General features: G+C 37.5%; 1 protein-coding gene across 1 annotated transcript in view; it reads left to right on the top strand.

Moving 5' to 3' along the window:
- Positions 1 to 386: 386 nt before the first annotated feature.
- Positions 387 to 16,277, top strand: part of LOC592927 (clustered mitochondria protein homolog) — a 55,958-nt gene continuing 40,067 nt past the window's right edge. Inside the window, exons 1-2 of the mRNA XM_030992008.1 lie at positions 387 to 581; positions 14,556 to 14,945. Coding sequence (XP_030847868.1) covers positions 14,598 to 14,945 — 348 coding nt within the window. The 5' untranslated portion in view covers positions 387 to 581; positions 14,556 to 14,597. The remainder of the gene's footprint in view (positions 582 to 14,555; positions 14,946 to 16,277) is intronic.

Below are 16,277 nucleotides of genomic sequence, written 5' to 3'. Positions count from 1 at the left end.
CCTCCGGGTTCCGGCTACGCCACGCTGCAAAAAAAAACTGGCAAATGTGTACTGTCTGTCTCTGATGCAAACCCGCCGTGGCCCCCGTGCTCCTCCGTCAATGGAAAAGTACCTCGATTGAGGATTTCGATGACGAAATTCACAAATTGTATTTCAGAGCACATGTCGCACTGCGCCAACGTTGTATTTGATTAAGGGGGTGTGTACCTAGCTGATTTGACCATATAAGGAAACTAAAATTCCATAAAAGGAAACCCCAACATCGTCATTGCTTCTATATTTGGTATGTCCTTTTCTTAATATGGACTGATGGACGGGAGAGGGCGTTATAAAAGTTTTTTTTTCATTTTCTCATTGCGTAGTATTTCACACGTGCATGCATGCTGTAATACATGTACGAACGGTACGAAGATTCGATGATTACGTGACACCGGCACCGGAGCCTCGCCATATACCTTACATGTGTTATGCATTCACGTACATGTACTTGTGTATGCAATGTCAATGAGAAACTCTGGAGAGCTCTAGCTATGTGATCATTGAAAAGCTGAGAAAAAAGGGATACACAAACAGAAAAAGTGGTAAGAAAAATGTTATGCGTGCCGATAATCTTATGAGTCAGAAAAGTGGAATAGATTGATAACAAACCATCCTCGTAATTTTGTGACATAATATTTGTTACCGACGAGAGTGAACATGCATGACATGATCGTGATGTAGAGTGATTCTGTGCGAGTGAGATGAGACGACTGTGCTGTGCGACTCTTGATCAAACTCATGTCATGTGCACTGCGAATAATATAACTCACCTGCACAACTAGTACAACTTAAAGTTAAAGATCTGCTTAGCTTAGCCAGGTCGAGAACCAGAGCCATCAGTATTCTGTAATCACTGCATCACACCATGGCATCAGTGCATCACACCACCAGTGCAACATGTCCAAGAGACGTGATGTTCATGCTTATTAATATTAAATGTAATTGGACTGTTGGTTGTAGTCTATGTGAATCTATTCTAGACTAGACTAATTGACTTTTGTCAGTTGGAGAGATGGATGATGCATCATGATGTAGGCGTTACATTAGTTTGATAGATCTACCCGCCTACAACCTGCATAGCGGCCGGTAGGCTGGTACGCAGTTTGCTTTAGGCCTGCTTGAGTCTGAGTCTGAGTTCATAAAAGCATAAACCGAACAAAACTTCCATGTTTAGATCTAGATCTAGTCTAATTGCACTCATGATATTTAGTTTAGGTCAAAAGTATTTCAAAATTTTGTTGAAACATTAAAAAAGATGTTACGGATTTTCTATTTGTTGTCTATTTTATTACCTGCTGACTTGAAAAATGAAGATGAAAACTCAAATCTTTGATATGGTCCAAAATGTAAGATGGATGTAAAATTGCGATCTGGCCATTTTTTTTGTAAAGTTAGCCAAAAGCAATGGTATCGCCAAGGAGGTGAGACTGCCTTGGTATCGCTGAGAGGACAAAATAGAAACAAAATAAACCCAAGTGCCGCTGCGTACGCGTGCCAATGGCGCATTGCTAACGCGACATTTATTATATTTCACCAGATCCAGTTAATTATCGATAACAAAAACAAAGAAATAAATTCCATATGATCAAGATGATGGCAGACAGAATTAAAATCGAAGGAATTACTTCGAGAGTCCTTCTAGACTATAGATGAATGCTGAGGTTTAAGGAAATGCCTGTACACATGTACATGTACATGTATGTAATTAAAGGGTACAGAATGAACCCTATCTGGCACTTCAAAATGAGTAGAATAATCTAATCTTTACTCTTGATAATTGTTAATTAATGGAGTTATTCCTTTAGGAGCTCACTCGGGAAGCTATACTGGGATGGTAGGTGAAGCCTACAGGAGTTTGCATCATTCTAATGAAAGGTAGAACAACCTCCTCGAAGTAGGTTGTTCCTTTTGCATTGAAGTGGAGAACTCTACTAAATGCAGCAATAGGTTCTACTTGATTGCAGCATGGACCTACATGTAGCACATACAAATTGTACATGTATGATGTAGGCCTGTGTAGAAGTCACCTTCAACTACTACCCAAAGCTATGTGGAGAGGAGATCTGCAATTCATCTGGATGATCATTGTATCCGAGTTCAAAAGCTCCATTTACTTTGCAGGGAGATAAGTTTACTATTGCCCTTTGCCTGTGTGTAGACACAGGAGGCCCTCATTGTTGACCTTGTATAAACTGTGTCAGTGTATTGGAAGAGTATTGTGACCTTTGGTATCTCACAATCCATTGTATCTTTAGGTTACCCTTTGGTAAGATAGAATTAGCCAGTTGGTGGATTACTGATACTCAGTATTAATCAGCTCAATCCCTTCAGGTTGGTACATACATTGTACATGTGCATGTACTTGTATGAGGCCTAAAAAAAAAGATGTTGTATTGCCCTTTGCGATCGACCTAAAAAATCTTGAAATCTACAGTCTGCTTTTTAAAAAAGTTTTTTTTTACCGTTTTTTTTTAGAAAAAAAAAGTAAAACTGAAAAATATAAGCCCAAAGAGGGAGTTTAACAAAAAGAAAGAAAAAGATTTTTGACCGACTGACCAATGTTTTGGCACCTAAAGGGCAATACAACATCTTTTTTTTTTAAGGCCTGATGGAGAGTTGTGTGTCCGGACAAACATAATAAAGTCACCACTATTTTATTTGGATTTATGCATGCATCAAATAGCACTAACCATCATAAATATTTATCCTTTGTGATATTGAGTAACATAAGTCTTTGAAGATTTATGAAATATTGCGTGCAAACTTCACTCTTTACCGTTTAAATCAACTGTCTGGATACACAACCTGTCCGGACACAACTTCTGGGTATAATAGCAAAGGCCTGGCTGTTGGTACTGGCTAAGTACTAGTATAGAAGGGTACCATCATGAGCCGTACCAGACCTGTATGTCCATGTGCATGAACTTTGGGGCCACATCATCGTGAAAGCCAATTTGCAATCTGCCTGTGAGGGCCATGAACAACTGTGTAGTGTAGTGGCCATTAATTCCTTTTTTTCATTTTCATTTTTGTAATAATGACTTGAGTTTGCCTATCCCGGCTTGTTGGTATATACTACATTATATGTAGCTCACTGCAGCATTGAGTAGAAAAATTAGAACATGTTGTTAAGTGAATGTGGCCAACAACTGCAGTGGCTATACTGTACAGGTACGTACATTGTACAGGTATGTACATAACAAGTAGTAGCCAGGACAGAGGGCTACACCTGTGACAGCCGCATCAATTTTCTTCTGCATACATTATCAATGCCTGGATATTCCATGGTGTTATTTGGTGGATATGGCTGATTTTCAAAAGGATCTAAAAAGTGAATGGTTATCATGTGGCTCTTCGACAGCAACATGCAGACGTATTATGTGTATACCCCCCCCCCCCACCCCCATGTGCACGTCGAAGCTCACCTTTGAATCATGACTTTCAGGAAGTCAAAAGTTTAACAATTATTCTGAACTATATTCTAAACTAAACAAAATTTCTATCACTTTCTGAATTTGGTCACCTAAGTATTAGGTAAGGATTTCCGTTGAGCATTGTGTAGAAGGAATTTTTAGTAAATTCACACATACATGTACATGCAGTGGCAATAAGCCAGTTCACGGTTGCAGTCTGAGCATGAGCAGATAAAGGTCATTGCAGAACAAATTTTGAAATACACTGAGACGTTATACTGGATGCGTGCTCATGAAAGTTATGTGATCATTATTCATTCATGCACATTCAATGAACACCATGATACACAGGTGGAAGTATTCTTTGAAAAGGGGAAACAAAGGTTATCTATATATCGCTGTAGGAGTGATTATTTCAAAATGTACAAAGTGAGACGTCTTCATGTTTTGAAGATCTGTGGATATTCGGGGTCATTGCAGTGATGTGCTAACCGTGAACTGGTCTATTGTTCTGCAGTTAATAAACCGATAACTTCAATCTTAGACCTAACAATATCCGTTACTCTAAACTGACTAGAATCATGTATTAGGTTCATGCTAGAATATACCAATTGCATGTCAAACTTTGCTCCATTATCTTTTTTATTTTTTATTTTCATTTTTTATGTTTATTTTTATTTTTAATTAAAAAACAAAGAAATAGATGCAAGCAAATGTCTGATCAGCAAAAAATACTTTTTACACATGTACATGGAAATACTGCTACTCATGTATGCCTTAAGTATTAAGTCTTGTAATTACATGTATGGGCAGGCATAGAGTAGATCTCACTCTCGTGAAACCGTACTCTAATTATAAACTTTGCCTTGTTCTATATCTTGTATACATGCCCTTGAGAAGAAGGTCAGGTGGCCTGACCACTGTCCGTTAAAAACTTAAAATCAATAAACAATCCTTTCTCTCGGACTAGGATCAATGGATAACAAGGCCACCTGAATGAGAGACTAGACTAACTGAATGCATTGTGTTGCACTGTGTAATCTGGTTTTACAAAAGCAGGCTTAATCGTATTCTGAAGTTACGTAAATAGTAACTTTTGCTTTTAAGTATTGAGCTTCTAAGAATCCATAACATCTAATTTCCTCTGCAAACACCCATTGAATACGGATCATCGTGGTATTTGGTAGTTTAAATTCAGGGGCAGACATAGTGACCTACGAATGCAGTATGCATAGGTCAAAGGTCATTAATGCTCTACGGACATGTGTAGTCTCTGAGTCATTATACGAAATATAAATGAAACAGCCTCTTGAAATCAGTTGGTTCTCCTGATCTCATTTGCATTTGCATAATTATGCAATACACTTTATCTCGTACTGCCAGTATAAATCATGATCTGATTAAATGCAATATAACTCTAACTGCCAGTAGGAATCATGATCTGATTATGTAAGAAGCTATTTTGATACTGGCTAGTTCAGTATGTGTTGCATTCAAGTGCACACAGCTGCAGGGTTGGTATCAAGATTTAAAAAAGAATGTTGTGATTGAGTGAGGCCGTAACGGCTCTTATTACCCCTCAGCAAGGGTCAGGAAGGGGAGGTCAGAAAGGTAAAGTGAACAAAGGGTTAGGACCAGGAGGGGATGTCCGATGGGGGCTAAAGGCTGAAGGGGGGATCTGTTATCAATGGATCACATGTCCCTCTCGTGAATGGCATGGATACCGGAGTATTTAGGGCCTCGGGATCCTGGAGTTTTCTCAAGTGCAATTCCATCCTTATATGGTGATGCTCTCTGAACTTGAGGTAGCCGTAAATCATTCTTCTTTGAGGTGTAGTGGGCCAACCAACATTTTGTTTATCAATGGAAAGGAATGGTTTGAGTGATTTGTATGCACTTTATTCATCAAGAGCTATTATTTCATACAGGTTACGGGGTGATGTACACATAGGCCTATCATATTACCTATTCTTGCCGGAAATATTGTTGGCAAACCCGGACTTTAGTGCCCAGCTGAAAATCTCAGTTTATTATGGATTTAATATCAATAATATTAATTATGCTAATATATGCAAATATAAACATACCAAAACTTGATGATTTTTAATCATTTGACGTCATAAAAAGCAATTTTAAGCCAAAAATAGCAGCGAAGTAGGGGATCTCCTCTTTGCTTGATGCGAGATACTAGCGAACTGAAATAACCGAATAAAAACTATGGTGAACTAAAAAAAGAAAAGAAAAAATCAAACCACCTCTGAAATTACCTTTGAAATGTTTATTAATTTTTTCTTCCGATATGCGCACATGATAGGGGCAGGTTGGGATGGGATGGGGGGGGGGGTGCTCAATAGTCGCCAAATTTGGGGTAAAAGGGCAACTGGCCTTGGGGGGGGGGCTAAATTTATTATTTACTTATTTTTCTTTGTAATCATTTTTCTAATTTTTCTAAATAAGTAAATAATAAATTTAGCCCCCCCCCAAGGCCAGTTGCCCTTTTACCCCAAATTTGGCGACTATTGAGCACCCCCCCCCATCCCATCCCAACCTGCCCCTATCATGTGCGCATATCGGAAGAAAAAATTAATAAACATTTCAAAGGTAATTTCAGAGGTGGTTTGATTTTTTCTTTTCTTTTTTTAGTTCACCATAGTTTTTATTCGGTTATTTCAGTTCGCTAGTATCTCGCATCAAGCAAAGAGGAGATCCCCTACTTCGCTGCTATTTTTGGCTTAAAATTGCTTTTTATGACGTCAAATGATTAAAAATCATCAAGTTTTGGTATGTTTATATTTGCATATATTAGCATAATTAATATTATTGATATTAAATCCATAATAAACTGAGATTTTCAGCTGGGCACTAAAGTCCGGGTTTGCCATATTGTTATGGTCTCCTTAGGATATGGATGTTTTTTTGCTGCCTGCAGCCTTGCATAAATTTGTACAGTTGGAATTTTTATTCAACCAATTGTCCTTTTACTAACATTTACATATTAAAGTTGACATTTTGTGTTGAAGGATTCATAATTGATGTCCAAAGGTCTTTAACATTTAAAAATATGATTTAAAAAAAGGAAACAACTAATAACAATCAAATTGCAAAATAAAAAACAAATAAATACAAAAAGTTGAAAAAGAAAAAAAGTTTTAAAATAAAATAAAATAAATACATCTTCTGTGGTATTTAATATATTGCTTGCCTGCATGTTGCAATGAAATAGAAAATTAGAAGAATTCTCGTGCAGATGAAAAGTGAATGCATGCCTTTCTACATGGACCATTGGATACATACTGTACAGCTGAATTTCCTGACTATGATTACAATGTAATGTACAGGTTTGTACATCCTGTTACAAATATTCAATTACTCAATGCACTATCTAATTTTAACCCTAAATTGGAACAGGTAGTAGTGTAAATGTAATCACCAGAGAAAGTGACATTGTGATTAATATTCTGAATGTCTGATTATGATTACAATGTACATGTACAATCTTGTTATAGGTATTCAATTGCTCAATGCAGTATTCAATTTTAACTCCAAATAGGAATTGAAAGTAGTAGTAATGTAATCACATCGGAAAATGACATTGTGATTGATGTAGAAAGAGAAATATTCTGAATTTCCTGAGTATGATTACAGTGTATCATCTTGTTACAAACATGTGTATTCAATTGCTCAATGCAGTATCTAATTTTAACCCTACATAGGAATCGGTAGTAGTGGTAATTATAATCGCAGGGGAAAGTGACCTTATGAATTTATGATTGATGAAAAAAGAGCAATATTCTGAATTTCCCAACTGCACTTCATTGATTACAATGTAATGATTACAATGTACATGTACAATCTTGTTACAAATATATTCAATTGCTCAATGCAGTATACATCTACTGTAATTAAACCCCAAATAGGAATTGGTAGTAGTAGTAGTAATTTAATCACTGGAGAAAGTGACATTGTGACTGACGTAGTAAGAGGTGTGTAGATGACGTAGTTGAATGAGCTTAGTCTCTCCCTGACGTCACTCACTGGTATCCAGACCAGCTAGGGATTCTTACATGTGTCTACAATGTAGTCTTCATGATCATACCTTCATGTAGAAGTCCTTCATAGAGAGATGATACTTGGTAGCATGAATTACTACTGTACTTTGTTCAGCTCCATAGCGCATCTTATTCTTAAGTTTAGATATTGCATCAGATATTATTTTTGCCCTGTAAATGTTAACTTTTTTTTTTCTTCTTCAGGCCAGAGTTGTTATGCTTTCTGGAGCTTAATCATTCTCTATTACCATGTACGAAATTGATGACAAGAAATTGAAAACTAGAATTATTAATGACTAAAAAGCAATATTTCAGGGCTATACGTGTACATTTGAAGCAAAGCCCCTCCCCTTTTTGCCCTGATTTCCTAAACCTATCGACCTTATATCCTATATGTAAACAATGAATGCATAATTAGCAGTGAGATTTACTCTGCCTACCCGATCAGACAAGTATGATCTAGATATTCACTTGCCATAGGTTGTCCCTAACAAGTAAGCAAATGGGGCTTACAAGCAACCTGCCCCCTTTTTTCCCTTTAAGTTCTGATGTGAAAAAAACCCCATTTTTGTGCACACTATTGTAGCTAGTCCATTGCCTGAAGTACAAGATAATGGCTAGAATACTATAATATAACCCACGTGTGTACATGTACGTGCCTCTTAACCTAAAATACATAGAATGTGCCATGTCATCAGACTGGGTTTTCCGTTCCGTGCTATTGACTTATTTGCTAAACCTGCAGAATCCAGCAATTATTCACAAAGTCCAGCTGAATTAGGAGCCATTGTGTGCTCGCTGTAAGAAAAAAAACTCTGCATAGTAAAGCAGAGATCTGTACAATTTGAATAGATAGGATATTTGCTGATCAAGCCTTTTTTATTCTTCGATATGTAAAATGTTATTTATATGCTGTCTGACTTGCAAATATGATTTAGAAGGGTGGGGGGAGTCTTCTCTAAGTGATTTATAGGCGTCTAGATCTTCAGTCTCAATAACATAATTTGAAACTATAACACAATTTTGCTTTCGCACTACAATAAAAGAAGTATGTTTTTGCCCTGCATACATTTGTGAAGTAGAACGCTGTACTATAGTACGCTCTACTTCATGAGTGAAAAGTTCAGAATAAATGGAAGTTAAATTTTCAAAATATTCACTTACTATTTCATTATGTTTTTAGTAAGGGTTCTTCAGACTTTTGCATGGTATTGGTGATTCAATTTAAGATTATTTAACACTTAAAGTGATTGTACCTGTAAACCATTGGCATTGAGTATTGAGAAGTATGCAGGTATGAGGGTACTAGCAAATTCTAAGAAATTGGAGGAAGAAATGCTGGCAATTTTCACCAGCAATTGTATTAAAATATCCTGCCTCAGTTGCCCTTTCATCTCACATTAATTTAATTATCTTCAGATTCACTGCTCCTAAATTTAGGGGTTTAATCCACTGTTGTAATCTGCTAATTCAATCTTATTCAGCAAATATATTAAGATATTCTTCCGCAGTAGTTGCCCTTTCATCTCAAATTGATTTTATTATTTAAGATTCACTGCTCCCGTGATACAGTGGTTTAAATCCACTGCATTAAACTTGAAATCTGTACATACACTGTACATGTAAGTATGCATGAATCCATGTGTGTGCATGTACGAGGACACTGTCCGGGCTGTAGGAATTCTCATGTTATGCAATGGAGACTTTACCAGTACAAAATAGATATGGTTAATGACAGTGGAAAGTTTTTGACCTGCCCGGCTTGTGTCTATCTGACCTACAGACATACATGTACATGTACATGTAGAAGTGAGAGCGTGTAATGGATTTTTTATTTTTTAATTGTACTCGTGATGTCTAGGTGAGTAGTTTAGTGTCTGATCAAAGATTGGTGAATGGCCAAGTATCGAGTAATGCAACTACTCTTATTCCTGGTCCATCAATCACCTTTAGCTGGGGAGATGACATTTAGTTGATGCACGTACACATCCAGGATTGCAGGCATGTGCGTAAAAGACATTCACATCAACTGCACATGCGTTTCTTCTTATCAACAGACAATACATCTCAATATAGTTGAATTTAATTGAGCTCAACCCTGTTGCAATTACATTTCTAGTTTTCTATCTGACATAGAAATTTTTATATTATGAATTGTAAGAATGTTTTGTTTTGTCAGAACTCTATACCATTGTCCTGGTGTAGATGTGTTGCAGATTGTATGGATGGCGAACAAAAAATATCAATGACGAAATGACCCCAAACAACCTTTAGTTCACCCTTGTCTCGTGTATTGACCTTTGACACTTCAGAAAGTTTGTCTACATCTACTGAAGATTAGAATAGAGTCAATAGGATGAAGATTGTTTACTAAGTTCAATCTGATATTGAAATCAAGTCTACTATAATTATTCATTGAATTAAAATTTGAAATTAGATAGTAAACAAGACTTCAGTGAAACAAAGCATTGAGTGTAAGAAGTTTGGAAAATGTTAGTCTTGTATTTTGATCTGAAATGATTTTCTATTGAAAAACTAATTTTGTAAGTGCTAATGTACATGTACCTTAGTGTTAAAATCCAGTCCTTGCTTTATGTATGCCTACATGTATACGGTACTTTACTTTTAAGTTAATTATACAAGAGTTTGCTGTTAGTGTAATCAAGTAATCTATTTTCGCTGAAATCTGTGGCAGAGTCTCATACCATTATGCAATTCAGCCAAGGTCTGCAAAGATAATTTACGTAACCATTGAAAACTCAAAACAACAAGTCATTATGTAATTTCAGACAAATTAACCTTGTCTGTCTATCTATGCCTAAAGACATAAGACGCTTCTAAGATTCATAACCTATTTATCCATTAAAGCCTTGTTCAGATTCTTCCGTTTTCCATTTTCCCTCATATAACACAGTTGCGTTTTACCATGTGTCATATCTGAACAGGCCTCCGAAGGTCAGTCAAACAGCACCATTGGTCACTACATTTAATCCATGTGTAAGTCCTTGTCTTATCTTCTGATCATCAATTTGAAATGTTCCACCCCCCCCCCCCCCGATATCTTTTCTCATCCACATTTGAAGTGCTGTAATAATGAGCATCCCACAAGAATGTTGCAGTGGATCGCTCCATTATCCTGCTCATATACACCTGTACATACCTTTTGTGCACATGTGCTAAATACATATGTACACGCATGAAATGATCAGGAGTTCATTAGAACAAAATATATGAATCAACAAATTCATATATTTCCAGCGTGATCTGATATTTGACCAAGGCCACGGGCTGAGATTGGAATATAATTACACACAAGGGAAATAAATGTACACTGTATGTTCAATATTTGCTACATAAATTTGAGGGTATGTGCTATCTCATGCCTTTTTCTCTTCCAGTTAGTTCCACTTCAAATGTGTGGGGCTTACGCTAAGACAATGCAATCAATGGGTACGCACAGCGAAGGATGTCTATTTTGCATGCTTGTGCATACATGTATGTAACAAGTTCTTAATCCATCGACTGCTGAATGCTTTCATTTCCATAGGCTTAATACAGGAGCCATGGTGGTTCACATAGGCGATGGGTTAAGTATCATGTGATAGCCTCTTGGCGAATGGGATGCTCTCTAGCAAATACCCTAGATTTAATAATTTTGTTCTTTTTAACAAAAAATATTGCCAGTTCTGTTGAACTGCCTACAGGGCGCATCCTCCTTGAACGCCTCTATGTAATCACAAGCATGCTTTCATTTCTTAAAGATAAAGTTGAGTTCTAGTCATGCGATTGCATTGTGAAAGAAACATTGTTAAATCGTTCAGGAAAAGTTGATCATCTAGCACAGAAGTATTGGTGTGTACCGCAAGGTTCTCGAATCATCAAAATGATGAGAAATTTGGCCCAGTCTTGGTAAAGTTTCAAGCACTGTACACAGAAATATGTATATGGGACTACACAAACATGTGGCATAAAAATCTGTCTGATTTTTATGCTGTTTTATGCTGTTACATGCCATAATTAGCATATTAAGGCATTTGAAGAGCCATGCTTTTCAGGGAACATTTTGTTTCTCATGTTCTTCTACACTTGCATAATAACATGATAATGCTCACAAATTAGTTTTCATTTCTTTCCAGAACTCAACCTTCTCTTTAACTGCCATGTGATAGCTTGGCGAATAGAATGCTCTCTAGCAAATACCTTTGATTTAATAATTTTGATCTTTTTAACAAATATATTGCCATTCAAAGCCTATTGTTTTGCTGAACTGCGTACAGAGCACATCTTCCTTGAGCGACTCTACATGTATGTATTCACAATCATGCTTTCATTTCTTAAGTGTGAGTTGGGTCTCTCTGAAGTGTTGAGGTCACGTTCCAATGCAATACCTATCATCTTGGGAATTTAATTATCAGCTCCATGGTGGCGTAGCCCTTCGAGCAGCTGAGAGGGAGGGCGATGCATCAAAATGTTGCTACATGTACATTGTATGTGAGGCAGTAGGTCAAGAAGTTGATTTTAGCACACTGTACACATTGCACAGAGGGGGTTATTGTAGTAATTTGATATTGTAATGTGAAATTTGTAATTTGACGATCCAAGAGACCATCAACGGGAACCCTTATAAAAGTTGTTAAAAGGCTACCTGACACGTCGGTCTTGTACAATGTAGCAGTACAGAGTGTTGTGGTATGTGCATAAACAACTGTATGCTACATGTACGTACATGTATCTGCATCTGGATGAAACACTGGTTCTCGATGGGACCTCAGGAATAAGAGGATTTAAACCTTTAAACTCGCAGAAGATGGACACTGCACTGGTGTGAAATCCATGGAACTATTCTGTAGCTCACATTCATGTGCCAGTGTGTCCTTGGAAGAGGATGGTTCATGAGAAAATTTGCATAGCAAGATCGAAGATCATTTGATTGGATCTTCTGCTTGTATGAATCGTGTTTGCCTATTCTGCAACAGTTTCTCTCAATCCATTTTGTGTTCTCTATCCCACATTCTACATTCTTGTCTACATGTACATCTAGGTACTTGTGTGAGAAATCTAGTATAGTGATTGATGTGGAGATTCTGCATGAATGTAGTAAATCCATGAGTTCAGGGGCTCCAAGCGTGCACTGAAGGTGTGTTAGTCATTGATTTGTACTCTTACATTTTGCGCTTCACCTGTCTTTGTGGCTCTGAGAGTTGTCGTCGCAAACTTCCTTCACTCAGAAAGACAAGTGGAACTACTGTTTCGGTGTAGTTAACCGCTGTAAGATTGTAACAATCAATGACCAGTTTACCAACATATTCAAATTTATGGATGTTCCTTTCCTAGGGACCTACACGTGTAGTGATGATTTATTCCATGACCTATTATTAGTGAATAAACTATAATTCTTGGAATCCAGTCTACATAAATTACTTGTTGCTTTGCCATGCAAGTCTTGGGCTAGCTTTCAAGTCGTCTAGAACAAATTTTGTTCTAAAAGTATGCATATAATTTGGATATGTTAGTAAACTAGTCTATCGCACTCCCTTAGAATGTAGGCCCTAGGTATTAGCTGCCTGAAAAAAACAGAAAAGTAAAAATAATTCAAATTAATAATGAAGGTAGAAATTTTTATTGAAAAAAATAAGTTAGAAATAAAAAAAAACACTCCAAGAGCTATGTAGACTGGTAAAGTCATCATCAATGTTATGTACCTTGTACATGTAGCCCACTGCTATACATGTATGTGTAGTTAAATGTCAGTGGAGCTGGATGCAGAATGAACTAGATCGCTGCCCATGTCTTTCACATTGTCCTTGTATCACCTAATGATCCTGGGGGGTGTTTCACAAAGATCCTAAGTAGAACTTAACACTAAGTTGGACTTAAAAATTATGGACAGCCATTGGACCCTTAAAATGAAATATATCCAAAAGCAGAAATTCAAGTGTTTTAGACTTTTTTATAAATTCCACGCCAAGAACATGAAATCTCCCATGATAATAGGAAATATGAATGATTTGAAGCAACATTTTATGCCTTCTACAAAGAAATTTACAAAATATTTTCAAGGATGCTATTGGCTTCCCATAATATTTAAGTCCAACTTAGAGTTAAGTTCGACTTAGAATCTTTGTGAAACACCCCCCTGGTCTATTTTAGGAGGGGGGAGGAAATCCACTTTTACGAGCTGCAGAAGAAGATGACGATCGCTTGCATGCTTCCTCCAGCGCCACCCGGCAAACCATTAACGCTCGACTCGAGTTCGGAAGCCCAGCATACCTGGGATTCGGCCAAGATATTGACGAGTGATTACGCTTAACGCTCAAGAGCAGAACAAGAAATGTGATACAGGAGTGTGTGTGCGCGTGTGTGTACAGTTCATGAACTTGGTCTGTGTTGAGTTAAATGTATTAGAGGAAAGAGCATGGTGACTGTGTGAATAGTTTGAGCTTGTTGACTGAAATAGATCAGAGCATTGTGCTCACTAAGAACAGAATGAAGAAGTCTTTAGACCTTAAAATTTTAGACAGAGGATGTCAAACTGATAAAATAATTAATTCAATCAAGTCGGTAACAAATGGAACAATGGTGGTGTAGAGATTCTGTAGACAGTGGCTCAGTGAATATTTGTGTTCAATTATGAGGTCAAATGTAGATGCAGACTAACAAAAGGTTCAAAGTTTAAAATAAAAAGATTAGAAGAGCAGAGCTTGCGTACTGCTACTAATGCCTGTACAGTGAACTTCATACATTCTATACACAGTAAGTGAACAATAGGGACTTTCAGATTTGCACGTCCACATAGTGGACTGCTACTTGTGACGTCCTTTTAAGGGACTGCTAGTGCCTTAAAGGGACGTCACACGTAGCATTCCACTATGTTGATGTGCAAATCTACAAGTCCCTATTATGGCAAGTTCTGCAAACAGTGTTGTACATTATGTTCCAGGGGTTCATGGGGGATGCTCCACATTCAAGATGTTCATTCTCTATAAAAATTTATTGAGTAATTACATGTAGATAACCGGTGTTTATAATATTTCTTCTGTCTTTGCATTTGCAGATTTGACAACTAATTTGACGCATTGAAACCGTTGACTGGATAATGGCAGACCCTGCCCCTCTAGTAAACGGAGTGGACAACCCCCATCCCCTACCCATCAATGGCGCGGAGGATGGCGCAGGTAGCAGCGGAGATGTGACCCCTAACAGCGAGGACAGCGGGGTCGACTGCATGCATGTTGATGCCTTAGAACTCAAGGAGGCAGTTGCCAATGGCAACGGCAGGAGGGATGCTGGAGAGGAGGAGGGGAAGGAGGAGGAGGAGGGATCGGCGGTGGAAGGGGAGGAGGAGAAGAAGAAAGATGCTAATGTGGAAGATGTGATTGTGATCCAGGATGCCGCTTTCATGGTGAAGATTGTACCTCCGGCATGTGAAGCCTTTGATCTACAGGTGAGTTGACTGATCTGAATCTCTCTGGTATTTGTATTTGCTCCTGAGACATGTGCTCAGGGCTTCACTGCTTCAAGACTGTTGCGTTACGGCCTGGGTTGCAGTTTGGTTTTAGTTTAGTTTTAGGGTTGCATTTAGGGGCCTTAGGACAGGGGCTGCAGTTCGGAAATCAATTAAATCATGTTAAAAATTGACCATTGAGGTGTCGTGGTCGAGTGGATACATTTGCTACACTCAACCCAGGTGATGTAAATGGGTACCTGGCAGGAATTAATTCCTTGAAATGCTAGAGCACCGCAGTCGCTGCCTTGCTAAAGCCGGGGTAATAATCGGGGCAGCGCCAGGAGCGTCACAACATGAAGGACATGTGCGCTTTTCAAGAAGTCACCATTATTAGCATTATTATTGAGAAGTTATTTTCCGAAAAGATGAACGATCTATTTCTGAAATGAAATCTAGAAAGTATCCTGTGGGTCTGTCGCTAGAACTGCATGTGGTTTGCCAACAGAAGAGGTTACCAGTCAAGAAGGGTTGTAGGAGCCGTGAACAGGATATTGGTAATTACCTGGCTTGCCGACTTTGGTCTCAACTTCACTCAAACCTTTCCTGTTATCAAGTTTCAACAAATGTAGTTTGAAATTAAAAGTACAGGGACACTATACATCCGTGATTAAAATCTATGGGCTTGGTATGAGGGCAGAAGAGGACGATGTGAGACATGTGTAGCTACATGTACATTGTATCTCTATGTACATTTGTACATGTAGAGCTTCACACTTCACTTATTTTATTTTTGAAACAGAAGTTATAGATTGGAATATTAGGGTCTTTGTGCATGGAGCCCCTAATTAAATTAACTTATTTACCTGTCTTTGTGTATTTATTTATGAATTAATTTATTAATTTATTTGTACATTTATGTATTAATTAATTAATTTATTTATTTTGTTCTTCTTCTTATTATTATTACTGTTTTTATTTTTATTGGTATTATTAATATTATTATTATTGTTATTATTATTATGACTTCAAGTCCAATCTACATTTAACAGATCTGTGAAGAATTGAAAACAGAATATTCATGAAAGTGCCAATGAATTTAAATGGCAACACCTGCTCCCCCAAGCTGTTTGTCCCTTTCTCTCCGCCGCCACAGAAATACCTGTAACTATTACATCACCCCTCATATTTACATTAAGATTCAAGCTCAAAAGCACAAGATAATTTTATATTTGTAAGTGCACATACTATCAGGTATGTCTACAATGTATACACGTGGTCTGGCTTCTTGAGTTTGCCTCATTGCTTAATAACCATGTGTATGTATGCTAC

The sequence above is a fragment of the Strongylocentrotus purpuratus genome, unplaced genomic scaffold, assembly GCF_000002235.5.
Source record: "Strongylocentrotus purpuratus isolate Spur 01 unplaced genomic scaffold, Spur_5.0 spur5_scaffold_2, whole genome shotgun sequence".
Classification (NCBI taxonomy): Eukaryota; Metazoa; Echinodermata; class Echinoidea; order Camarodonta; family Strongylocentrotidae; genus Strongylocentrotus; species Strongylocentrotus purpuratus.
The sequence above is the reverse complement of the archived record's forward strand: the minus strand, read 5'-3'. Positions and strand labels throughout refer to the sequence as shown.